This window comes from Silurus meridionalis, chromosome 19, assembly GCF_014805685.1.
Source record: "Silurus meridionalis isolate SWU-2019-XX chromosome 19, ASM1480568v1, whole genome shotgun sequence".
Classification (NCBI taxonomy): domain Eukaryota; kingdom Metazoa; phylum Chordata; class Actinopteri; order Siluriformes; family Siluridae; genus Silurus; species Silurus meridionalis.
Window position 1 is genome coordinate 15,844,220 of NC_060902.1, and position 25,902 is coordinate 15,870,121.

At 40.9% G+C, this 25,902-nt stretch overlaps 1 protein-coding gene and 1 long non-coding RNA gene across 7 annotated transcripts in view; one reads left to right on the forward strand and one right to left on the reverse strand.

Moving 5' to 3' along the window:
- Nucleotides 1-570: 570 nt before the first annotated feature.
- LOC124402414 lies at nucleotides 571-4,756 on the reverse strand. 3 transcript variants are annotated; one of them, XR_006928719.1, is made up of 3 exons: nucleotides 4,573-4,756; nucleotides 1,771-1,929; nucleotides 571-1,495 (listed from the first exon to the last, which is right to left on the reverse strand). It is a non-coding gene; the product is annotated as an uncharacterized LOC124402414 (long non-coding RNA). The 3 variants fall into 3 exon arrangements; XR_006928721.1 differs by lacking the exon at nucleotides 571-1,495 and adding an exon at nucleotides 1,523-1,607; XR_006928720.1 differs by lacking the exon at nucleotides 571-1,495 and having other exon boundaries at nucleotides 1,523-1,929.
- slc25a26 (solute carrier family 25 member 26) overlaps nucleotides 3,463-25,902 on the forward strand; it is a 39,180-nt gene continuing 16,740 nt past the window's right edge. The window contains exons 1-6 of one of the 4 annotated variants that reach the window (XM_046875431.1): nucleotides 3,463-3,596; nucleotides 4,731-4,790; nucleotides 6,018-6,174; nucleotides 6,283-6,392; nucleotides 12,135-12,239; nucleotides 12,411-12,458. In XM_046875431.1, coding sequence (XP_046731387.1) covers nucleotides 4,758-4,790; nucleotides 6,018-6,174; nucleotides 6,283-6,392; nucleotides 12,135-12,239; nucleotides 12,411-12,458 — 453 coding nt within the window. In that variant the 5' untranslated portion in view covers nucleotides 3,463-3,596; nucleotides 4,731-4,757. Of the gene's footprint in view, nucleotides 3,597-3,858; nucleotides 3,946-4,065; nucleotides 4,154-4,730; nucleotides 4,791-6,017; nucleotides 6,175-6,282; nucleotides 6,393-12,134; nucleotides 12,240-12,410; nucleotides 12,459-25,902 lie in introns of those variants that run through there. The other 3 variants (XM_046875433.1, XM_046875432.1, XM_046875430.1) reach the window with 3 other exon arrangements.

A 25,902-nucleotide genomic window follows, 5' to 3' on the forward strand; every position in this document is an offset into this window, starting at 1 on the left:
CCACTCTAGGATATTCACAGAGTTGTCCATAAGCCACCGCTGTGTTGTTTTGGCTGTGTGCTTGGGGTAGCTTGGAGTACAGAGATATCCTCAATATAAAACCATCACTCAGGACCTCAGTCTGGGCCGACATTTCAGCATGACAGCTGTCCCAGCAATCAGACTGAGGTCCTGAGTGATGGTTTTATATTGAGGATATCTCTGTACTCCAAGCTGAATCTCCATTCAGCTTTCCTTCAACCCTGACCAGTTGCCAAGTCCCTGCTGCAAAAAAACATCCCCACAGCATGATGCTGCCACCACCATGCTTAATTTTTAGGATGGCGCCTGGTTTACTACAGACATAACGTTTAGAATTGAGGCCGAACAGCCAAATTAGACCTGGCTGTGTTTTCCGATACCACAGAAAAGCTTCTTAAACCAGTGTTAAAGCTAATTCTGGCTCTGATGGAGAAGTTGTTCTAGTCAAGGATACATTCTACTTTGCAGGTATATTTGTGGGTGGTGTTAATTGTGCAACATTATTTTTTAAAGGATGCTCTAAGCCCTTGTATAGCGCAATATACTACAAGTGCAAAAGTTTGTGGATTAGCAGACTTGAATATTTTATTTTGCTAGCATCAATTGTGCCAATAACTATTTTAACTTGCAAAGTGCAAATCACACAAATATTTAATATAATTAATAAGAAAAGAAATGGAAAGAATATTCTCTAACCATCCAACCAGTGTGTTCGAAATCTCCAAAAAGTCACATTCCCTTAATTTCATTAAAGCCAGAGCGTTATTACTCATGCTAATACACAGGCCATAGGTTTAGCTTCCATACGCTTGCACTTCAATTCATGCTAACGTCTATTGTATGTGTTCGAGTTGCCCTGAGGGGGATTCCGTCCGACCCGAATGTTTACGTGGAGACGCGCAATGAATCAGAGAGCCATCCTGGACCTGGTCCAGATCCACAGCCATAGATGGAGATAAAGGATTTGAAGGAAAAAAGAACAAAAGCAAAAGAGGAAGAAGAGAGAAGAAGAGAGACCCCGGGGGTGAAAAGGGTAACTTGATGTATAATTCTGCTCCGGGTATTTCCTCAACATCTAGGGTTTCAATCTCGAGAGTTTGACAGGAAACTGAATAATTTAAACCAGGCCCAGAAACTTTTAACACTACAGCTGCTTTAAGGTGCAGGAAAAAAGAGAGAAAGAGAGAGAGAGAGAGAGAGAGAGAGAGAGAGAGAGAGAGAGAGAGAGAGAGAGAGAGAGTTTTCCTATTGTGCCGATTTGTCATTCAGTTGCTTTTTGAACGTTCATGAATGAATGTTTCTGCATTATTTTTCATCTCGATGTTAGAAACAGTGTAGAAAATAAAACCTGTCTTCAATAATGCTTCGATCTGAAAAAGCAAAAGTTCAGACGACTTTCACGTTTCTGGAATCAGCAGCGCTCTCCGGTCTCCTCAAATATCTCCACGATTCCTGCCAAAGATAAATGGGAATCCTGCAGCAAAAGAAACACACAGAAGACTTCTGCCATAGACTCGTTTATCAGGACAAACATTCGACTGCTTTGTTTTTAAGAGCAGCGGGTTGATGTTTCAGTTCATGGTGGTCTAAAAAAAAAATCACAAAATGTAACTATTCTTTCTCAAACAACCCCCACCACCCCAGTCGCATACACACACACACACACACACACACACACACACACACACACACACACACACACACACACACACACAGGCTTTCTGTTAGAAGTATGCAAAGTCGACATACACTAGTGGATGTGTGGGTTGAGGAAGTTCAATTCTGTTGCTGTTACAGATCTGTGTGTGTGTGTGTGTGTGTGTGTGTGTGTGTGGCTGGTACTTTCACCAGAGGGAACCATCATCAGGTTTGGTTCCTATCGCAGATGTACACTTCCTCCAACCAGGACTGTAAAACAAAAGAAGAGGAAAGAACGATGGCTGGTGAATATCTATGATGCGTCTCATGGTTTTTGATTTGATCGTCGAGGCACATGGCTGCAGTTAATGCTTTGGGTTGCCGATTGGACGGTCAGAGGTTCAAGCTCCAGAATTGCCAAGCTGCCACTGTTGCGCCCTTGAGCATGGCCCTTAACCCTCTGTGCTCCATCTGACTCTGAATTAAGCTTCCTAACATTGTTGTTATACAAGAAAGAATTTCACTGTGCTGTAATGTACAGCTTTATGCTTTAGGGAGCATGAAGAAAATCCTGACTGCATCGCATATATTAAATTGTAGAGCTGCACTGTGTGAGGACCAGAGTTCAAAAAGCTGAACACACACACACACACACACACACACACACACACACACACACACACACAGTATTCACCCAGTACTGCAATAAGGATAAAGAGCTTATGCTGCTGGCAAATTATGCCTTCTGCTAATAAGCTGAATGTTCATGTGGCTGATGTGCGCATGTACACACACACACACACACACACACACACACACACACACACACACACACACAAACACACACACACCTTTAAATTACCTGCACAGCATTTGGCAGACGGCACCTAGAACCAGTTACTATGCTCTAATTTTATACACCTGAGCAAATAATAGTTAAGGGCCTTACTCAAGAGCCCAGCAGTGTCCACTTACATGTACAACAACACATAGGACACCATGCACAGGGAGGTTGCCAGGTGGCAAGAGCACCTGCCCCTCTGCCCTCATCGGCTGAGGTGCCCCTCTCATCAGCCCACAATAAATAATGTGTATTAGCGGATCATACAAGATGAGGTTATCAAGATATTTCAGGACATATTACCAAAAAAATCTAAACGTAAAACAGTAAATAGTTTGTGTGATTATCAGCAATGTGTAATTGTGATATTCTATCAAATCATCACATCAAAGTCTGAAACTATTTGTATGAGTAGTAAGTAGTTATTATTAGACTGAGCTGTCTTCTCTTTTAATGGTTTATTTGTAAGAACTGGATGATTTGTATTAACAATCACACAATTCATTCCTTTTCCCAAAACATACAACACTTTCCCTCAGTGAACTAAGAGAGGTAATTCTTGAAAAATGTCTCCATCTACTGGTAGCAGCGTGACATATCAGGCATTTTCTCGGCCTTGTGTAACGTAATAACCAAGCCTTTAACACTACACAGACAAAAGTATGTAGACACCTGACTTTTCCAGCCACGTGCTTCTTCCCCAAACTGTTACCACAAAATTGTCCCTTCACTTGAACTTAGAGAATGTTCCAGCATATCAATGTGCACAAAGCCATCTCCATGAAGATATGCTTTACACTGTGTCGGAGTGGAAGATCTCCTGCTATAGAGCTCCAGCCCTATTGAACTCTTTTGAGATGAATGTGAAAGCTGATGGCACCCCAGGTCTCCTCACCCTCATCTACATCACTACCTGACTTTACTAATACCTTTGTGGCTGAATGAATCTCCACAAATTTTCACAAGCACACACCAGCAATCAGCTGACGAATCAAAAGATTTAGAAAGCAGCTGTTTTGAGCTGAATCAGATCCGTGGAATAAACAGTAAGTTCAAGTAAAGCTGCCCAAGAAAGATATCAATATTAAACTATAGGGTATGTATGACTTTTTTTTTTTAATTAAATCAAAGAAAAAAGTTTTGGCTTTCTTTTGCATTGTCTGGTTTCCTCCCACCCCACTAAAACACTAGTAATTAAGTACTGGTGTAGTGACTACTGTGAAAGTGGTGGTTTGTTTAGGATGTATGGGTTTAAGTGATAAAGTATAAAGAGGCGTTTGCTGATGAATAAATTCAAGTTTATGTACAGTTTGTTTTCTCACCACCAGAGGGCGGTGGTATTTAAAGCAGTGCTGGTGTAAATATTCTAATAGGAAAGAAATCATGTAATGCTCAGTTTTAGTAATCATATAACTGCCCGACTAATAAATCATAACCATCATCAGGTACGTTCAGCACGTATATCTTCAAGTGCACCAAGTAGAAGATGCTATAGACCATGACTGATGTGGAGAGAGAGAGAGAGAGAGAGAGAGAGAGCACCTGAAATTTATCACAGACATGAATTAGGAAGAGTGGAGATAAAGCCAGAATCGCCTGCTGTGAAACAGCTATATTTAGACATCATGAAGTCTGAGGATCAATATGTCACTGGTTGATGAAATATCACCTTTTAAATAATAAATATATATGTTTTTATTTTCATTATTATGTAGTTATTTTAGTCCTGAGCAAACTCATTTTGAACCAATTCACGTTGTGCGTATATCAAATATGGAATAATATGATAAGTTAAAGTAAATTTTATTTAAAAATAAATAAATATATTTTTAAAAATAATCTAATTGTAAAATTGACTTAAAAAAGTAGAAATATTGATGGTTAGAAATCAGAAACTCCAGTAAACAATCCTAATTGACTCAGTTAGTTCTTTTAATTGGAAAATAAAGCTGTGTTCAGCTCATAAAGGAGTAAAGGCATGCTTTTTATCTACTGTATATAATATTACTTATTATTATTATTGTAAATAAAATAAAAAAAGAAGTTAAAGAATCCCTGCTAATCAGACTCACCAGAATAGACGCCGCACTGTTGGTGCGTGACGTCATCAACCCGCGACCGGTTCCAACATGGCCGCGTCCTTCAGCGGCGTGTTTTGTTTCTAGCACAAATCCATGTCATGTCATGAGAGCGTAAGGTGAATTTAACGATGAACTTACTTTGTTCATAGTGAAAGGAAACTGGAGATCTACAGATCATGGAGAAAAAGGAGTTTATCGCATCGCTTGTGGTAATAATATAACATTTATGTTTGTCTTTGGATCTTCTAATGTATAATTTACTGTAGTAATGTTGTTATTCCTCCTGCTTCTGTTTTCTTAAATTATTTAAATGTATTTGTTTATTAGCTTGTTTTTTTTATCTGATTTGGATTTAATATATATAATGTGTTGGGTCTTTCAGCTCTTTTTTATTATTTTGACTACACCATCTTATTGTAAATATAAACAGGACCAGTCAAATGTTTGGTCACACCTTCTCCTTCAGTGTTTTTTATTATTGTAACATTAAACTTTGATACTGAAGACATCCAAACTATGAAAGAACACGTATGGAATGATGTCGTTATAACCAATATGTTTTCTAAGTCAGTGTAGGTTTATTGCCTATAAGTTAGTTCCTTATAAATGTTTATCCCTGATGAACAAACCAGCGAAGACTGTGGAAAGAAAAAAATCCATAAGATGGTACGAGGAAACCACTTTTTGCTTTGATGAGCGCTTTGCAGCCAGCCTCATCAGGTAGTCACCCTGAATGACCTTCCAACAATCTTGAAGCAGTTCCCAAATGTGTTGAGTGCTTGTTGGCTGCTCTTCCTTCACTCTTTGGTTCACATCTCACCTGGTTTTAGATTGGGTGATTGTGGAGGACAGGTCTCCACAATGTGTTTGGGGTCATTTTCCTGTTGGAAAATACATAATGGTTCCACTACGTGCAAATGGGATGGGATGGGATGTCATGTTACTGCAAAATACTGTGGTAGCCATGCTGGTTATTTGTGCCCTCTATTTTGACCAAATCACCAACAGTGTCACGAGCAAAGTATTGTATGCTTTAAAAAGAACAACGATCGTAACAGATCTATGGTTTATCCAATTATTAAAGCTATTGGGACGGATTGTCAGATCCATTCAACATGTTCTTGATGTGTAAATTGTCCCTGGAAAATGGGGATTGGGGCAAAACTTATTTCAAGTGCCTGTGATCATTCCTGAACAGTTCTGAATATGGCTGACAAACTTTATTTTCTTTTTGTAACACATTTTAGATTTACAGTAAAGTATTTCCTGTAGAGTTTCTTTAACTCTGTTTAATATTAGTCAATCAGTAAATCGATCAAATTGGGGGTATCCGGGGCAGATACTTGGTTCCAAGCACGTAAATCTGGTTCATCTCCCCTTGTTTTCCTTCTGCAATTATTTGGAAACGTCTCACTTCTATATTTTCTGTCTCCCAGGCTGGAGGTTGTGCAGGTATGTGCGTAGACCTCACACTCTTCCCCCTGGACACTATTAAGACTCGTTTACAGAGTCAGCAGGGCTTCCACAAGGCCGGGGGCTTCAGGGGCATCTACGCCGGTGTGCCTTCTGCTGCCATAGGATCTTTTCCAAACGGTAAACTTCACGAGATTTTTATGTAACTCGCAAGACCCAAAAAACAAGAAGAGTCTCTCTGTGTGAGCTCATGTAGTAAATTGTGGATGTGTATATGTTGGGTTCTAGCCGCTGCCTTCTTCGTCACGTATGAAAGCACCAAGTCGGTGCTCTCCGGCTGTTTCTCTGCACCCATGGCTCCGGTCACACACATGATTGCGGCGTCGCTCGGAGAAATCGTACGTTTCCTCTTTCTTCACTTTTCTGTTCTTCTTACAGTCACTTAGACACCAGAGGGATTAATGTTCCTGTCTGGGTCATTTAATAAAAAAAAGTTGCTCTCCCTGTTCTTCGCTAGAGGACAATAAACTCTGTCAGAATTAGTGAGCTAAAATAATGAAGATAATAGTGCTACAGTGATGATCCACTCTATTGAATTCACAACACTGGCTCAATGAATCGATTCAGTTTGGTTCTTTGAATATTTTGATTAAAATCTGTGTGTGTTACATTTAAATATGTAATTGTTCTACAAAATGTTCTACAAAACTGTTTTACTTATTTCAGCGGACATTAACAAATATCTTCATTCCATCCTTCATTCATTCACTCCCTCGATATGCAGAATTGTCAGGATTCTACCTTTTGAGAGAGAGAATTGAAGCTGAATACAGACCGCTAAAGAATCAATAGCCGCTAACCAGGAAGTGTATAATATATAATATGTATTATATATAATACCTCTCCACACCTACACATTCCCATGATGCAACACTCCTGATCAAGTTTGTGTAAAATAGTTTTAGGTTGTATGTATATAGTGAGCAGTAATGAAGCTGGTGCTGGTTTGAATACGAGTTGAGGACGGGGTCAGCCCTCACTTTAACCCGTTGCCTGTTTCACAGGGACTCAGGCACTTCAAAGCGCAGATTTAGCGGCGCCGAGCCGAGTCTGTATCTCTGTGTGCTGGGAAGGAGCTTCTCCAAATCCTGTAATCTGAGGTGTTAGGGATTAAAGCCCCTGAACTCTTCCCGAGAGCGAGACGAATGCGTTTCATCAGGAGGAAAATGAGGTCGTCTCGCAGTCTTCGCAACAAAAACCCGTTTGGTTTGTTTGTAGCGCTCACTATTGGACTTTCCACATTATACAGAGAATATTATCATGTCTGCTTCTTTCTCACTCGACCTGAATGTTGGCTGAACTCGTAGCTCTGGGATTTCTACAAAACTTTAACGGGCTCTGCGCTGCCTACCATGTTGATCAAAAGCAGGCCGAGTTCTGCACTTTAGAGCTTCAGAGACTGAACTCTTCGCCTCTGAACTTACTGCAGAAGTCACAAAAAACTTCGGTAATTGTGTGGGGGGTTTTTTTGTTTGTTTTTTCTGTAATTAAAACAAAGTTTTGCGGCCCGTTTCATTCTAGTAGTTGCGTCTCTGACCTTTTCTTATACTTTTAATAATACTCATAATTATTTAACTAATTATAAGAGCAATTATATTTAATAGCCAGTTAGTTAAAATGTTGAATAAAATAATAATAATAATAGATTATTAATAAGTTATTAATAGGTTATTCATTTAAAATTCAACTCGATTGTATTTCTAGAGAACAAATATAAAAAAGTGAAATAATAAAGTGATAAAAATAAATAATCTGAAGGAGGTGATGAGCAAGAATATAAATGAAAATATGTAATAAATTGTGTAAAATTATAAATATGTATTGTAATTCACATACATTGCTTTTGTATGTAGTGTATTTACTTTTTCTAGTAATAATTGTAATATATTTCAATGTATAGGGGTTACTCGGTGAAGGAAGGGGTTACTCGGTGAAGGAAGGGGTTACTCGGTGAAGGAAGGGGTAACTCGGTGGTAAAGATGTTGGACTTCTGATCAAAGGTCATGAGTTTAAAACCCATTCCCACTAAGATGACACTGCTGGCTCGTTAAACAAGGCCTTAATCCTCAGCTGCTGAGTTGTATGAATGAAAATGGCTCTGGATGAGGGCATCTGCCAAATGCTGTACATGTAAATCAAATGGTTGATGGGCAGGAAAGAAGAACGGAAAGAAGGATGAAAGGAGAGAAGCGGAAAGGCAAAGGTGAAAAGAAGGAAAGGAAGAAGAAAAATGAAAAACCGAGATACAGAATAGGTACAAAGGGAGAGAAGAATAAAGGGACAGTAAAAAACAAATAAGTGAGAAGGAAGTAGGAAATAAGTGGAAATAGAAAGTAAAAGAGGAGTATTTGACAGTTAATTGGCTGGGCGGGAAAGAAGGATTAAAGTAGAGAAACAGGAAAGCAAAGGTGGAAAGAGGAGAAGGGAAGAGAGGAGTGAATGGGAGAGGAGAAACTGAATGGTGGATGAAAGGATGGTGTGAGTGTAGGAAAGGGGTGAATAAGGAAGGAGAGACACAGGAAGGCAGGTGCAAAGTGAGAGGAAAATTGAGGAATAGAAAGAAGGAATAAGGGACGGTAAAAAAACACAAAGGCCCAAGGAATGAGAAGGAATGAAAGAGGTGGGGAAATAGGCAGAACAGCAGTTTAAGTAAAGGTGTAGTAAATTGCCTGGGCAGGAAGGAGGGAGGGAAAAATGAGTGGTGAAAGGAAAGGCAAGAGAATGTAGGAAACAGGAGAATAAGGAAGTAGAGTGAGAAAGGAGGAAGGAAGACAAAGGCCAACCAGATTGCAGTATGCAAATGAAGGGCTGGTCTAATAGGTAACGGTGGGCGGGGCAAATCTAATTAGCTTAATCATGGATTTCAACATCATATTTGCGTTATGGCTCTTGCCGTGTGTGTGTGTGTGTGTGTGTGTGTGTGTGTGTGTGTGTGTGTGTGTGTGTGTGTGTGTGTGTGTGTGTGTGTGTCTCCACATTAAAGAATGCCCTGGATGATAGGCTGTGTCAGGTATAGAGCAGGCCGTTATCTAGCCATTACGTGAGATTTATCTTCCTTCCCGATCGCACGGCGTTCCCTCCACGAGCTCATTTGTCAAGCCGACGGATTCCCGAGCGCGGAGAGGAAATATACCTTGTGCCCTTTTCACCTCAGAGGACTCGCTGGCATCTGCCCAACGTGCCACAGTGTATACGCCCCACCTCGACCCGGAGTGAGCGGCGGCGGCGGCGCGTGATTTATCACTCGGAAAAGCGCCTCTCGAATTCACCCAGCACGTAGAGGCGTCCGGACCGCGGGGGTCAAAGTGTAGGCAGATGATCCAAATATGAACTGGCAGATGGAAAATGTTATGTGTCTGCATAAGTAATGGCGCTATTACAGTCCAAGCGGAGGCTGTCGTGGCTAGATATTGCTTTTTTTTTTCTTTTCCATTGGCAGATGGATGCTCGAAGGCAGCGCTGCCCCCTCAGGGAGAGCTGCAGGTGAGGTAGAATAGATTTTTGTTTTGTTGTTTTTAAGAGCAGCACCTTGCAGGAGCTCGTGGTGTCTGTTGGAACGTCGAGTGGCACTGAGTCTTTCGTTTGCGTCTCTCGAAAAGCAGGATGTGATCTGGGAGACGGGGACCTACGCTTCAGGCTGATCTTATTCCTCGCTTCTTATTGCCTGACGTCTCGTCGTTTTATTTTTGAGACAAGAACCCGTAGATTGGAAAAACATATCCAGTGCAGAAACAGTTTTATTTGTTCCAAAAGTGTGAAACAAGAAAACAATAAATGAATAAGGCAAACTATTTGAATAGCAAATAAGACATAAAAAGAAAGGGGAGAAGAAGGAAGGAGAACGATAAAGTAATTCCAAGAAGGATATGTGAAGGAAGGTGGGAGACAATAGAGGGAATGAGGGAAGGAGAGATAGAAGAAGGAACAAAGGTGAAAGTAAAGAATGATGGTGAGGGGAAAAGGAAAACAATTCAGAAAGGAGAGTGTGAGATTGAGAAGCAATGATGAGATGGAGGAAAGAAGGAAGGAGAAAAACAAAGGAGGAATGGAGAAGCGAAGGAGTGAAGTGGTGGAAAGGCGAGAAAGTAGAGTGAAAGAAGGAGACGGATGAATTAAGCGAAATGGAAAATTAAGGTAGAAAGGAGAAGAGAAGGAATGAATGAATGAGAGGGAGGAAAACAGGAAAGAAGGAAAAATGATGAAAGGAAGGACAGAAAGTAAGGAATGGAGAGAAAGGAAGAAGAGAAAACAAAGAAGGAAAGTAATAAATGGAGGATGGAAGAAGAGATCCAGGGACGATGGGTAGAAGGAGAGAAGAGAATGAAGGGTGGAAAGAAGGCAGAAGAAAAAGTGAAACACAAAAGAGAAAAGGAGTGAAGGAATGAGAGAGGTAGGAGATATGTCGAAAAACGGATAAAGGAGGAGAGATAAAGGGGGGGAATGAGGGGCAGCCAGGAAGGAGAGAGAAAGAAAATAGGGAAAGAAGGAATATATCGATCACTTGAACTTGGAGACCCAAAACTGCAGCCAGCTCCATGAAGATCTGCTTCACATGGGTTGCAGTGAAAGATCTCCTGAGAGGAGAACACCTTTGGGATTAATGTGATTGCTGACTCCACAAATCTCCACAAAATCTAGTAGAACATCTTCCCAGAACTGTGAAGCTTCTTATAACAGCAGATGGAGACATGTGGAATGAGGTGTTTAAAAAAGCACATACCCACCATATGTTCAAGTGTCCACCAAACTTTTGTCTGTAGAGACAGAAATTGTCTTTATAAAGACAAGAAACTCCTTTTAGCTCTTCAACGTCACTCAGCATCTTCTTTCCTTGTGGGCCACTTTGTTTGCTCCAGTATGAAGTGCGAAGTCCTGTCAGATATCCGGCATCTAATTATTGCTGCTGAGAGTAAATAAAGATGAATCGCTGCATAATTCATCATCCAGTAAAGAGTGTTCCAGTTTATTGCCTGCGCAATATTATTATATTATTGTTTTTATGCCAGGAATAAGGAAATATCGCCAATCTGGCAACCCGGGTCCTCCTTTTGTGCCACTTCACAGCTTTGTGCAAATGATTCAGAAATAAACAATGGCTCTAATTTATTTGCTGTATTATAATACCCCTCAGGAGTAGCTTTGAAATTGCCTTTCGCCCCAACCCACCCCTAACCAGCCCCTACCCCCCCCACACCCGGCTTTCAATTAAAGCACGAATTGCTTGTCATATCCACTTCCCTTCCTGTTTAGTGCCGTCATTATTGATCCTTCCGAGGACTAAAGGAAGGAGACGTGATGCACGGTGCCTCATAAAACAATGACTCGGACGGTAACGAGCTTGAGGACGTCTTCTGACAGCTTGTTCGAACCAACGTGCAGTGGATGCGTCAGGCCACAGAGTGGCGCTCTCGCTACATGGAAGTGTCATTTCATGCCCTTTAAGATCTCAGGTGTTTGGTTTATTCTGGTGTTTTTCTGGGTGATGTGAGAGATTGGAGATATGTGGATGGATTGGTGGACTGAATGAAGAATTGGTTAGGTGGTGGATGATTTGGTGTACTGGTCAGTTGGTATGATGATGGACTGGTGGATGTACTGGTGAAGTGGTGTTTGTATTGGTTGATGCATGAGGACTGGTGGATTAAAGATTTGGTGGATTAGTGGACTGGTGTTTGGTTTGGTTGACTGTTTTATGGACGGGTGGATGGATTGATGGACATAAATAAAAGCACCCTTTTAAAAGAGCACAAGTTGAGTCATAGTCTGAAAGGTCCCCTGATTTGACAATTGTAATCAAATCTGTTTACATGTTGATTTTTAATTTATTTAAACCTGTGACACACCTTTATAACCAGTGCTTCATCATCTCGTATTTTCTGAAAGTATTTTAGGTTCTTTGAGGCTCTTCGAATGGTCCGATTGCATACGGTATACATCGATAAGTACCGGTGGTCAAATGCATCATGAAGATCTCCTGTGAATGAAAAGCACAATTTACACTAGGTGATTGATGGGAAAGTTAAGTACGTGATATCAGTATGTGATATTTTCACGTATGTTGTCTTGTCTCCCACGTGCAGGTCGCATGTCTGATCCGAGTCCCAACCGAAGTGGTAAAGCAGAGAACTCAGGCCTCCCCGTCTCTCCACACACACCACGTCCTGCTAGCCACTTTGCGTGAAGAGGTGTGTGTACACGTGTGAACACACACACACACACACACACACACACACACACACACACACACACACTGTTTCTTTCTCTCTCTTTTAATAGATACTCACAGACACCATACACAATATCCATATATATTCCTTACTTTCATTGTTATATATGTACGTTATTTTGGTGTGCAGGGGGTTTGGGGACTCTACAGAGGATTTGGCAGCGCAGTACTCCGAGAGGTAAGAATTTCCATTTACTTATTTATGTCTAATATCCACATATACCAGTCCTGAGACTTTTTACATAATGTCTTTGGAATGTGATTGCGTGGCAGGGTTTCCTCAAATGTTCCTAAATGCACACACCAAGTTGCAAAACTGAGCAGAGCAATCAACCAAAAAGTTTTGTATCCTGGAGTATTGATTTGCTCACGTGGGAGCCCCCGCAGGCTCCTTTTCACTGAGGTCTGAGCTCTGTTTTCGTTTTTACACTCATCCTGTATTAGAAGTGTGTCTAATTAATTAGAAATGAAAAAAAGACGGGGCGAGAGGTGAAATTAAGCAGCTTCGTGATGAGGTCTCCCTGTGATACAGATCACTCGTCTTCCGCTCTGACTTGTGCTCACGCGCCCTTTGATGAATCCTGGTGCGTGGTGTGGTAATGCGTTAATGAAGGCTGACAGAGAGGTACACTTTTCCATTCTCTTTCAAAAGCGAGAGAGAGAGAGAGAGAGAGATTGGACTTTATCATGTCACAGTAACAAGTATAAAAAGAGAACTTTTGGTCTACATGAAGGTGACTTCGTGTGGGTGTGTGGGTGTGTGTGGGTGGTTGGGTGGATGTGTGTGCATACACTTCCACACCGCCAGTGATCTTGTACCTATTTTCCGCCTGGCTTAACCCACAATATTCCATCTGGACATGCCGTTTGGGGCAAGGGACAGCACGGCTGTGTAATTTCTCCGGAGCTTTCAGAATAAATGAATACATTTGGATGGCAGCGGAACGATTTCCCAGCATGCCACAGGCTCGGGGCGAGAAGCCGGTGGGATGGTCCTGACGATGGACAGTGACGTGTGTCACAGAGCTCATTTTTCAGGCCTGTCAAGTTTGTTTAATCTGAATGTCTTTAATTAGAGTAGCTTTTATTTGGTTAATTGATAAAGGAGGTTTCTGTCTGCATCCAGCAAGCAGTGCTGACCTGGGATCAGTCTGAAAGGCCAGACCAAGATTATTCAGGTAGACATGATGTTACATAATTGTGGGCCGTTTGTTTCTTGTCCAGTTGATCGGTACTGATGAAGATCTCAAGATAGGGATGGACGGACGTTATGGGTGGATAGACAGACCACAGCTTCAAAGGATGAATAGCTGAACTACATCTGGAATGATTGATTGAATGGGTTGGATAGATGGATGGACTGATGGGTGGTTAGGTAGTCCGCAGCTCGGAAGGATGAATGGATTGATGGTTGGATGGATAGACAGACCACAGCTCATAAGGATGAATAGTTGAACAACATCTGGAATGCATGGTTTGATGGATGGATGGATGGATGGATGGATGGATGGATGGATGGATGGATGGATGGATGATCTGATTGTGAAATGTGTAATTATTATGATGTAGTAATGATCCCAGCTGGGATTCATGTATAGATGGATGGGCAACACCTTGAATAGATGGATGATTTTGGATAGATGGATGGACAGGCAACAGCTTCAAAGGTTTAATAGCTGAACTACATCTGGGATAGATGGATGGATGGATGAGTAGATGTACTAATCGATTGGGTGTATAGGTAAGCTGGGAGAAAAGTAACTTTTTAAGACGTGGTTTGCTCAACACAATATCGGAAAAATCATTGGCACTAGATGAATAGATGGACTCTAAGTAGGATGAGTGAACTGATGGTGTAAAGTTGGATTGAGTGGGTCAGTTGCCGGATTACACCTAGCGTAGATGGAAACACATGAATTAATACAGTAGCCCAGACAGCCCAGTGGTGTAAGTACTGATAGTTGTTTTATTAAATGACTGGTATGAATTCTATTGGCTGATGATGCTGAAGTTTTCCAGGGAAACTTGTGAAAAATATTGCAGTTTAATTGAGATTCAGAGATTGTTCAGTTCTTTATCATGCCAATAGAGGGCAGAATAGGCTTAACCCTGAGAGGTGATAAGGATCAGCTGGAAAGCCCTCTGGATCGATTTCAACTTTTAAAAATAAAGCTAATTAATCTAATGGGTCACCAGGAGTTGAATGCTAATTACGCCTGCATCGATGAACTTTTGTTTTCTTCGCCGTTTTCAAAGTGAGTTGTTTGGAGCTTTGGTAAAGGAGAGAACTTTCTTGAGTTGTAATGAATCCGAGCATTAGACAAAAGGGAGAGGCGATATCGGAGCCGCGGCATTCAGGAAAGCCGGCCATGATTAATACGAAGTCTTCTTGTCCCGATCTCTTCATACCTGTGTGAGTTAGCAAGGCTTTGCCCCGCAGCGCTTGAACTGATCAGACGTTAGGATAAGAAAGGAGGGAGAGGAGAGGAGAGGAGAGGAGAGGAGGAGAGGAGAGGAGCTGAGCTGGCAGCACTAACTCTTAAAGAATGTTGTTATGAAACACCTCAGCCTGGAGCGCTGGTCCTGCCAGAAATGATCCTGAACCACAGTCCAAAACTCCACAAAATCATACATGATTCGTTTATGATTACACTGCTGGCTTACGCAGCGAGGCTTCTGACATGAACGAGTCGTGATTTGCTTTTTTTCACTACTTTATTAGGGTCTTAGTGACTTGGTTTAAGTTTATTTCAGGACCTGAGATATGTCAAAAGAAACGAAACAGTGATTTATACCATGATCGTATGATATAAGGAGAATAACCCATTTGAAAGGTACAGTTTGTTTGGTAAACTGGTAGAGTGGAATTTGGTGGGTATAATATAATAATAATAATAAAAAAAAAACTTTTTGATTTGTTTATTTCCATTGTTTTGACTTTGGTGGTCTTCAGTTTTCCAACACATTTTAGTAGGTACCTCGGTTTTGAAGTCACGTTTGGTACAGTTTGGAATGCAAAGACATAAAAAAAGAAATGCAAAACATAAAATTGCTTGTCTTATTTTATTAATGTTATTTATTATTTTTTACGTGTGAACATCAACAGTTTGCATTTTTAAAAACTATTCAAAATTTTGGTTTAAAAAAATGTGGGTTAAAAAAAATTAATTTATGTACACTTTTTTTTACAATATTGATTAAATAATCAATTAAATAGGCACAAATTAAATAAATGAAAATATTTTATTATATAAAACCCATTTGGGTATTACAGATGTGTGTGTGTGTATATATATATATATATATATATATATATATATATATATATATATATATATATATATATATATATATATATATAAAAGTTTTCTTTTTAATTTCCAAAATATATGCTCTACTTAACAGTTCTACTAATTTCGGTATACTTTAACAAACGTCTGCATTTTACGAAACACACAATAGTTATTTATTTATTAATTCAATTTACTCCTAAATGAATTCCTTTCTTTCATCATGAATTAAGATATAAATGCTTAATAAACGTTCCTGAGCTCTTGGTGGAAATGAAGACATTACGCTTTTCCTCACTGATAAGAAAGACACCAACATGTTGTAGGCGTCTATGAGGTCATGCTTATACTGCAGAATAATTAGTGGGTGCGAATGGGCCGTGAATAATTGGAGAGAAAATACGAATTAATAAAAGAAACGGCTGGTCACATGAGATCCTCTAAACCTGAGTTGTACTGAGGTGGAATAGTTTTTCCAGGTGCACGGCTGTCAAATCAATCAAGTGTCCTACGCTGAATAATGAACCAAATATCAGGTTTGTGTGTTTGGTTTCGGGATTGCAGTCGAGTGTGTTCTTTAAATCAGCAATGTATGGGGGAGGGATAGTTTCATTTCCTTGTGAAGATGGTGACATTTATCATCTCTCACATGGAAACTATTAGTTGTACAGAGATGAGCTCGCATCCTCCGTCCCCCAATGGCTAGTTGACCCTCAGGCCAGGTCACCCAGAGGGGGTTAAAGCCCAGCTGAGGACAATTTTCCTGAATTGCCCCCGTGTTTGTTCACCTGCAGTTTTTTTTTTTTGGCAACAGGTGGAAGAATGCGTTTTTTTGCTCTTGAGGAGGGTTTCAGCTATGTTGTAGCAGCATATATATATATTTTTTTATAGGTAATAGGGGTGAAAGGGGACATGTAATTCACGGTTCGGTACCTACCTCGGTTTATAAAGTTTAAGACAAATTCTTGAAGCTGTATATAAAACACAAAATAATCCATATCCTTAGACCGTCCTAAAAACGTTGGCGAAGAAAGGAAGTGGCAGCGAGGGAACGAATCGCGGCATAACAAATCGTGTTTCTGGTACGAATTGAGTAGCCACAGGGACACTGCGCTCAAAGTGGCACTTTATACATTCGTGAGGGAAATCAGATTTGAACTATGTTCCACACTTAAAACAAGAAAACCCTGTCCAGAAACAGTTTGGTTACGAATACGTGTACGGTTCTATTAGCTGGTCACGTTTTAATGTTGGGATTGTATTAGCATGCTGCAGTTCAGTAGAATTTCTCAAATCTGTCTGGTCAGCAGGTTTGTTTCAAAGCAATTAGTTTCTTGCGTCTCCACAATAACCCCTGCATAGAGACGTCTTCAAAGTCCTGTTATTTTTGGTCTTACGAACTACAAGAGGTACCTGTCTGTCTGTGGTGACAGGAACTAACCTCTTCAACGTGCTTCAACTGCCACTATACACGTATAAAAGGTGTCTTTCTTCAAACATGTCGTTCTGCAAAGGATTGTCGATAATTGTTTTCATTAAGTGTAATAAAATGAAACTTAATATTTAAGGAATTCAAATAAAGTATACTATACAAGTTATTGCACATGTAACAATTATTATTAATACATTGAAATTTTGGCACATAATATAAAGATATTAATATAATACAGATTATAGTACAGATAAGTTGTATATCATTATACAGATTGTTATATAATACAGGTTATATACAGATAATACAAGACATTATACAATAACTATATATTATAGAGCAGCTGTGTAGCACTCAGAGGGAGGAGTTATATGGTTTGATGGCCACAGGGAGGAATGATCTGTAGTGCATTGTTGTTGTTGGAGTCTGTTTCTGAACATACTCCTCAGTACAGTATACTGTATGTTTGCTGTACACAAGCACACTTCTCTTCCCAGCACCAACTGGGTGGTGCACACGTCTTTACATTTGTGTGTTTGTATCCAGTGACCCGTCCTGCCCTTTGTTTAACTTGCAAAATGGCAGATCTCCAAGTTTTGTTTAGTCTTTTTTCTATACACGTGTTATATGACTGAAAAGTTTGCACTGTGCGCCGAGGCATGACTGAGTTGCCCCTGTCCTCAGGGTCCTCATAAAGAAGCTGTGGAAAAAAAATCAAGTAATGTAAATGACATACTGCGTATTTATATTTTTATATATATAATAATAACAACATAATTTAAATATAAAAATATAATATAAATAAAATAATAACACTATATTTGTATAGACATGAGGTGACATTTTAGCATCATGACCCCTTCAAAGAGTCAGCTTTGTATTCGTCCTGAGTTTGTATCATCTAGTTAGTGAGTATGGTTGTAGGTCGGACCCTGGCTTCATTCCATCTCTAGTGAAAGACTGTTGACTCGTATTCACTGGTTCTTCCTCAGACATTGATGAACCTGGAGTTTATGGTTTGGATTTTGAAAGGGTTAAAGATGAACGGGTTGATGGATTCCCCCAGCGGTCCCCCCTGCTGTCTTCTATACTGACTTATTTGGTTTCTTCGTACGTCGCTCCGATAACTGATGAGTGTGATTCTTTTAACAGATTCTATCCATTCCTGCATCCAGACCTTAGCGCAGTCTCTAAATCTGCACCAGGCCTTCAGAGAGACTCGATAACTTTAGTGTAATTGCCAGTGAAGACGAGAAACGAATGAAGGATTGGGTGGAGGATATCGTGCGCATGCATAGTTGACGGATCGGTTGGAATGCTTTAGTTTGTGTGTTTCTAAAACGCTTAATGAGACAAAATGTGTGTATAGTGTGTTTTTGTGTGTTTGTGTGATACCCAGCTTGGTATTTGTGTGTATAGGGTAAGTAAAAAAACAAACAAAAACCCCTCAATGAATGAGCACCAGCATTTATTTTCTTCAAAGAAATCAAGATGTGTGGCTGTGCAAGTGTGTGAATTCCAGAACTGTGTGTGTGTATGAATTCCGTGAGCACTTCGAGGGGTCGTTCTTGTTGCACTCTCGGCCCTCTCAGAGGGACGAGCTTTGGCAGGTCTGCTGGTGTGTGTTCTGTGGAGGATCAGAGCTCTGAGCTCACAGTTTTCACCGACCCAGACGTTACACACATACCTATGCGAGCACATAGCCTGGTTACGGAATGCACACATGCGCGGTCGGTGTATGAGTAAAAGGTGAGCTCCAGCTGCATACTCTGGGCAAGTTTCTTTTCCGCATTGGCGGAAAGTGATAACTTTATTTTCCCTAAAAAGAAAACAATGTTTGATTATTGCATTTTTACAACACAAGGAAATTTACCCATAGTTACCCATTGTACTGTGTTTGCAAAAGTTTCAAAACAAACGACTTTCTTGTCGCTAATTTATCTACGTTTACACCCTATAGCACCCAAAATTATCCCCTTGCACAGCTATAACGCGCTCCCAGCGATCCTGCCAATTCTGGAACGTGTCCTGGAAGTCTACTTTTCTGGAAGTCTACTGCGATTCGCGTTGGATCTCCGCAAAGGTGTCAAAATGGCGAGCTTTGAGCCGGATCACCATCTTTGGGAACACTTCTACGTCTGTAGGAGCCAAAGATGGCGAGTAGGGCGGGTTGCGGAAGTGAGATCACAGTGCTTCCGGCGAGAAACACGTTTAAGGAGAGCTCAGTGGCAGAGTGCACACGTGGTCAGAATAGCAGACATGGTCAGAATAGCACCAGTTTCACAGGATGATGTCTTTACGCATTTTGACTTATGAAGGTCGGTGCTCCCTGTGACTGTGCGTGCAGCCTTGTGCTGCCATCTGTTAGCATGTTAGAAAACTAGTCTTGAAACTTTTAAATACCAGCTCGTATATGCTGTCCCAATGATTTGACTTATTTTTCACTATTGATTGACCTCTGGTATACAAATGCAAAGCACAAAAAATTATCACCCTTTTACCTCCAGTCCACACGTCGTTTGATGTAGAAATAGTGCTTACAAGTAGCTTTACAAGTAGATTTCCCTATGATAGCTTATCTTTATCTGTAATCTCTTGTAGTAAAGCCACTGACATGGCCCTGAACGTCATACACCCCTGCATGGAAAATTCCAAAAATACCACTCGTGGCAGCATACATCCGCAAATATCTCAGTGACTCATTACCTGTCAGTGTTCCATTTATGGTATGTCATAAATGCTTGATTTTCACCCCCCTGCACATCAAAAGACAGGAATTTGCTTGCTGATGATACCAGAATCTGAAAAGGGGTTACTTTTACTGCGTCATTTGGCGCTGAACCCAAGGCAAGGCCCTTTTACTTATTTTTTAGGTACCATTAAACCAAGCAAAGTTTGTTGAACCAAATTCTGTACACCAATTCAATTCAAGATAGAAAAAAAAAACCCAGTCTACAGCTACTATACAAGAAATTATTGACTAGCCTGAAATCAGATGTCCAGACTGTAAACGGCAGAACCGTTCGGGTCATGAGGACAGAGCTATAATTCATTCCAATGTCCCGGTGACGTGCACTACAAAGACGGATCTTTTGCCAAGTCTCAGGCAGCTCAATGACTCTGTTGATTGTTGTTTTGTTTTCCTTTTTTCCCTGTTTGTCTTGGCTTGTAGACGAAGCCCTCAGCACGACCCTCACTTTCAGGCTTCGGTGTTTGCCTGGGCAGATTATGTCATGAGCTACAACCCAAACACAGATCCAGCGCTGTAAACCTCCAGCGATCCCAAATTTCCCATTTTGGCCGCAGTCGAGGTCACGCATCTCTGTTCAGGCGATTGTATTCTAGATGATGCCAAGTCATTTTCCCGATGTTGCCAAGTCATGTTTTTCCTCTTTTTTTTTTCTTTTCATTGTCCCGGAATGGTGTGTTCGGGAACCCAAAGCTTGCGGTTCCTAATTAGCATCCCTCGCAAGGTCGCGGTGCTTCCCACAATTTTATGCATGTTTGTCGTAGTTGGAGCACGAAAGCTGCCTGACTCACCCCCCAGCATGTGTTTTTAATATGAGACAGAGAGGCAGAATAACCGAAAGGGAGAGGAAAGCGACTGGTGGGGAGGGGATGGGTTGTCTCGCCTGCCTTGCAGACCCGTGACCTGACCAGGAATTTGCCTCCAAGGAGAAACATCTTGGTGCTAAATAAACAAAAAAACATCCAGTCCAGACATTGCTCTCAATTTGCATTTTTATCAATGATACCAGCTGACCCCCTGTGCATGTAAAGTCTGTTTATGGAGATCTTTGGCTGGACAGTACAAGACTCCAGTACAGTAACGGATCCATGATTATTTTTTCTTTCCACCTCTGTAATGTGCTGAATTTGGTTGCTCATTTTCCTTGGTCGCAAAAACACCAAACAGGAATATTTAACAAAAAATAGTTGGCCAAATGCCAGGGCCATAGGCTTAGTTAGTTTAAGTGAATGCTTTGTAAACGGTAGATCCTGGGTCAAAAGCCCAACCGTGCCCGATGCAGTTCAACTTGAACGCTTTCTTGAGAGGTGGTAAGCACAGCGGTTAAGATTTTGGACTTTAGATCGGAAGGCCACGAGTTCAAATCCCACCACCACCAAGCTGCCACTGCTGGGCCCCCCAAAAAAGGCCTTGCTCAGTTGCTCTGGATGAGGGGCCTCTACCAAATGCTGTAACTGTAAATAACTCTTGCTAGTGCTATGAGAAATTATATCATGACAGCACACTACCATTTGAAATGGACACAAGTACGCAATTTGGGTATGCATAGGTCCAGGAACTCTACTGCACCATTCTATACTTTTTCATTGTGCAAGGCATGGTAACTTGCAAGGTACCCCCAAGGTGGCATTCTTTATACCTTGCACATGCATCTTTCTGGAAACTGAACGATTATCTTAAAGCCTGTGTAAGAACCCTGGGATAGTCTTAGATATGGAGCAACTTGCGCAGAAGCATTGCAACAGGCAATCCCGATGATTTGTTCCAGCTCATACCAAGGCATTTGCAAAAATCAGGCCCTGGAAAGGGATAAGAAGACAGAGAGAGTCGAGAAAATCCACGTTTCCATAGACTGTAGAAGATTTCTAAACATGAACCTCCTCTGCCATAAATTTCACAGAACAAATTGGCAATTTCCGCCAACTGGCAGAAGACAAAGTTAACTATTGTGTTTGAGGAGACGCACAGACAGAAGCTTAAAGATTTGTTGCAACATGTCACAGCCTGAGGAGCTGCGAAGAAGCAAAGCACTTTGAGTGAGTCATCTCATATAGATGCTCTGATATTGCAAAGACGGGACTGACAGTGATGTAAGGCGCAATGTTAAGGGTGGGGTGGTGGGGTGGGGAGGTTCTAAAGCTGTTTTATAAATTCCGAGTTATTTACATTTGTTGGATTCTCATGTGAAATATATTCAAATACAGTGGTACCTCGACATGCAAGTTTAATTCGTTCCGTAACCTTGCTCGTATGTCAATTTGCTCGTATTTCAAAGCAAATTTCCCCATTGAAATTAATTGAAATGCCATTAATCCGTTCCAGCCCCCAAAATGCCACCCCAGTTGTTTTTGTTACGTGTTTTTGAATAAGAAAAATGTATTTATAAATGACAAATATTGTATAAAAACATAATAAAAGAGAATGTAAAGAAATAAACTGGTTAAGCATAGTACATATCATTGAAGTACTAGATCTTCTGAGCACTGACCTTTCCACTCACTTTCTTCGGACCCATGGTTATAAAAAGAAATGTGATAAAGTACTGTAAATGTACAAAAAGCACAAAACACGAGCACAACTTATCAAAGATGCTTCGACCTAACTTCACCTATGGTCCTGAGGTACAGGTTGTGACCGAAACAATATGACAACTGGGGTTTCTCCTCAAGGCTTCTTGGCTGATTCTCCACAGGAAGCCAATTGGTGTAGTTGGAGTCTTTTAAAGGATACCCTTCAGTCATTTTCTATTAGAGCTGTGTCCCAATAGACAAGGAGCTTGAGGTTTTGCTTTGATTTTTTTTCTTGCATCGAAAAGCCCGGGAATTCCTAAGGAGGTATCGGAATCTCTGTTTAAGGATAGAGAAGTCTGAGCAGACCTTTTCACTGCAATCCTGATCCGGGACTGTAGGTTTTTGGTTTGTTTGTTTGAAATGTCCTCTGGTGGTTGTATTTGGCAAAAATACAAGCCTCAGCCATAAAGAGAACTTGAATTAAATTGTGAATCGGGAACGAGAGCGCGGTTAGACTGTGTGTGTGTAAGTACTTGTGCGAGATTGCTTGTCCCATGAAAAAGTGACAGCCTTATAAAAAGAGTGTGAGGTTAACCTCTAATTACAGGGTGCAGCTCTCTACCTCACACTTCACTGTGATTTATTTCTAGTACTTTCTCCACTGCTTTCTATCGCCTTATCTCTTTAAATCCATCGCTGTTTATCTTCTGCCCTTGTCTCGATCTCGGTCTCTCTCTTTCCCTCTGTGGTGATTCCCTCATACCCCTTGCGGCTGTGTACGTAGGCTCGGCACCCCTCGTCAACATCTCTCGCGGAGTAATTGCTCCAAATGGTACTTAATGTATTCGCTTCATCTCGTCATGCAAGCTCAATTATCTTCCATTATCTGAACCGCCTTGCACTCTCGCCTCGCGGGCTAATTACTAGCGCTCTCACTGGAGCACATCACCCAAGGCACTTTAGTTACCGCAACAAGCAGCGAGCGCTACGGCGGATTAAACCGCGGGTCGCTTTACGCATCGCGTTACGCGCCAACACTCCGTCGAATTAACCACTTAAAAAACCGACCGCCCTCGCGGATGTTAACGGAGTTATCGATTGAGGATACGATTCGCTCTAAATTGTAGCGATTCCTGATAAATATGCTGATGATTCATAATTTCGGAATTACAGACCGGTCTGGCCTCAGGACTGTAAACGCCCGAGCAGTCTGGATATATTTCATTTCCAAGGCCCTCTGACGTGCACTACAAAGACGGATGCAGGTCCCTCAATAGCTTTGTTGATTGCTGTTTTGTTTTCCTTTATCCCCCCCGATTAGCTCGGCACACTGATGAAACTCGACCCCATACTTTAAGGTCTCTGTGTCTGGCTGTGAGAAACCCAAACACACCAGATTTTTTTTGGTTTTTTGGTCAATTGCTATATAGCAGTGCTCTGATTATGTCTTCTCTTTTCTTTCTTGTCTCTTATCTTCGTGTCAGTTTTGGTCTCATCTAATGTCTTCTCTTCTCCTTCCATTCTAGTGTTATGTTGTCTCTCCTCTTACTTTCTCTTTTCTTCTCTTTTCCCCTCTCCTTCATCTAATTAGTCTATGCTCTCTCAGTTCTCCTACCTTCTCTTTTCTCATATCTGTCACTTTTGTCCTGCTTCCATCTTTTTGCTGCCTTCTTTTTCTTCTCCACCTCTTTTTTTTCTTTCCTGTTCCTCTATCTTCTCTCCTTTCCCCTTCTCCTAAACATAATTTCTCTTGCTCATTAGTCTCTTCTTCTCTCGTAAAGCTTTCCATCTTTTCCACAGCTGTCAGCACTAATTGCAAAGGCATCATAGGGTCAAAGGAGCGGCGTATAAATTGTATTCATCGGCTCGCATAAAACAGATTCTCTCATGAGATCACGCTGGCCGGGGGAGATCTCCTCACACTCGCCGGCCTAGAGTGTATTGTGTGTGTGTGTGTGTGTGTGTGTGTGTGTGTGTGTGTGTGTGTGTGTGTGTGTGTGTGTTCCACTTATAGATGAGTTGTATAGAAATGTGTATGTCCTAGCGTTTCCCGAACGAGGCAGAAACATGGCAGCATCTCGTTAAGGAGCAGGAACGCCTTGAGAGCCTCACCCCCGGAAACCCCCATATGGTGCGAATATTATGGGATGTTTCTTGGAAGTGCATCGCTCACATGGATGGAATTGCACTCTTGAATGTTTGCCAAGGTGCTGATTCGTGATTCTGAACAGTTTCACCCTCCTCCTTCTCCTCACTACAACCCCTTACACACACACACACACACATTCTCTCTTACTGATTTTTACGGCATGTATTAATGTCTTTGGGGTGATTTTGCCCCTCTAAGACGAGATGGGAATGAAACACCAGCTATTGGAAACATTCCGGATCTCCACGCCAGCTTGTTTAAACATAGATTGTGTGTGTGTGTGTGTGTGTGTGTGTGTGTGTGTGTGTGTGTGTGTGTGTGTGTGTGTGTGTGTTTGCACTGCATGGCAACGTTGTCAGTTGAAATTCTTTAGACATTGCAGTTACAGAAAACACTTTCGTTCTCTCTACCAGCTTTTTACACACACACACACACACACACACACACACACCTGCGCCTGTCACGATCATATTGAACATGTCAGAGAACAGAAAACTCAAATCAATCTCTTTTGTCAGACTTGGCACTGCCTTCTTGCAGAGAATTCATGTGTGCGTGTTTCTGGCCAGGTGTGTGTGTGTGTGTGTGTGTGTGTGTGTGTGTGTGTGTGTGTGTGTGTGTGTGTGAGAGAGAGAGAGAGAGAGAGAGAGTCTGTTTTCTGTAAGAGCATGCAGGTTTTATGAATGTCAGGAGGCCTGTAACACCACACAGTCTTTCTCTTTGATTTTTTTCCCTTCAATTTTATCTCTTGTCTTGTTGTTTTCAGTTATTAAAGTTTATGATCAGGGCTGTCAGACCGGTGTGTGTGTGTGTGTGTGTGTGTGTGTGTGTGTGTGTGTGTGTGTGTATATAAATAAAAAAAAAAGGCTTTGAGGCTGTTTTTCTGTTTGATGACGAATAATGAAAGAATCAATGAAAAAATAATCAGATGTTAATATGCCATCATTGCTATAGCGACAAGGATTTGTCTGGCAAGGAGAGGTTTATTTAACAATCCAGGAAGGAGTCTCCAGTGTCAAGAGTAAAGTGCCGGCTTTCACTTTGTATTCCCTCAAAGACAAAGATAAGAGGAGTTTTAAAAGGATTAATAAAAGTTACTGGAATAAAAAATTTGATGAGGTTAAAAATTTTATACATAATATATATTGGATGTATTTTTCTTATTGTTGCACAAATTACAACATTTAACCTCTTGTCTTTTTTTTACTGCTATGATCCTATTTGGTAAAAAATACCCTTGTGTTTAAATTTACATTTGCACCTTATACTGTATTATTTGTAGTATAATAAATAAATAAATCTAATGATAAATACATTTCTCAAATAAATCTGTTAATCGGATTGTAAAACTGTATGTTTTGGGTCATAATGTAACAGCATATGATTGGACCTAAAGGATGTTCATTTTTGTTTTATTTGTATATTATGTATGTTTAATAATGAACATGGTCTCAAAGCAGCTTTACAGAGATAAAGATGTTCTAAAGTTGTA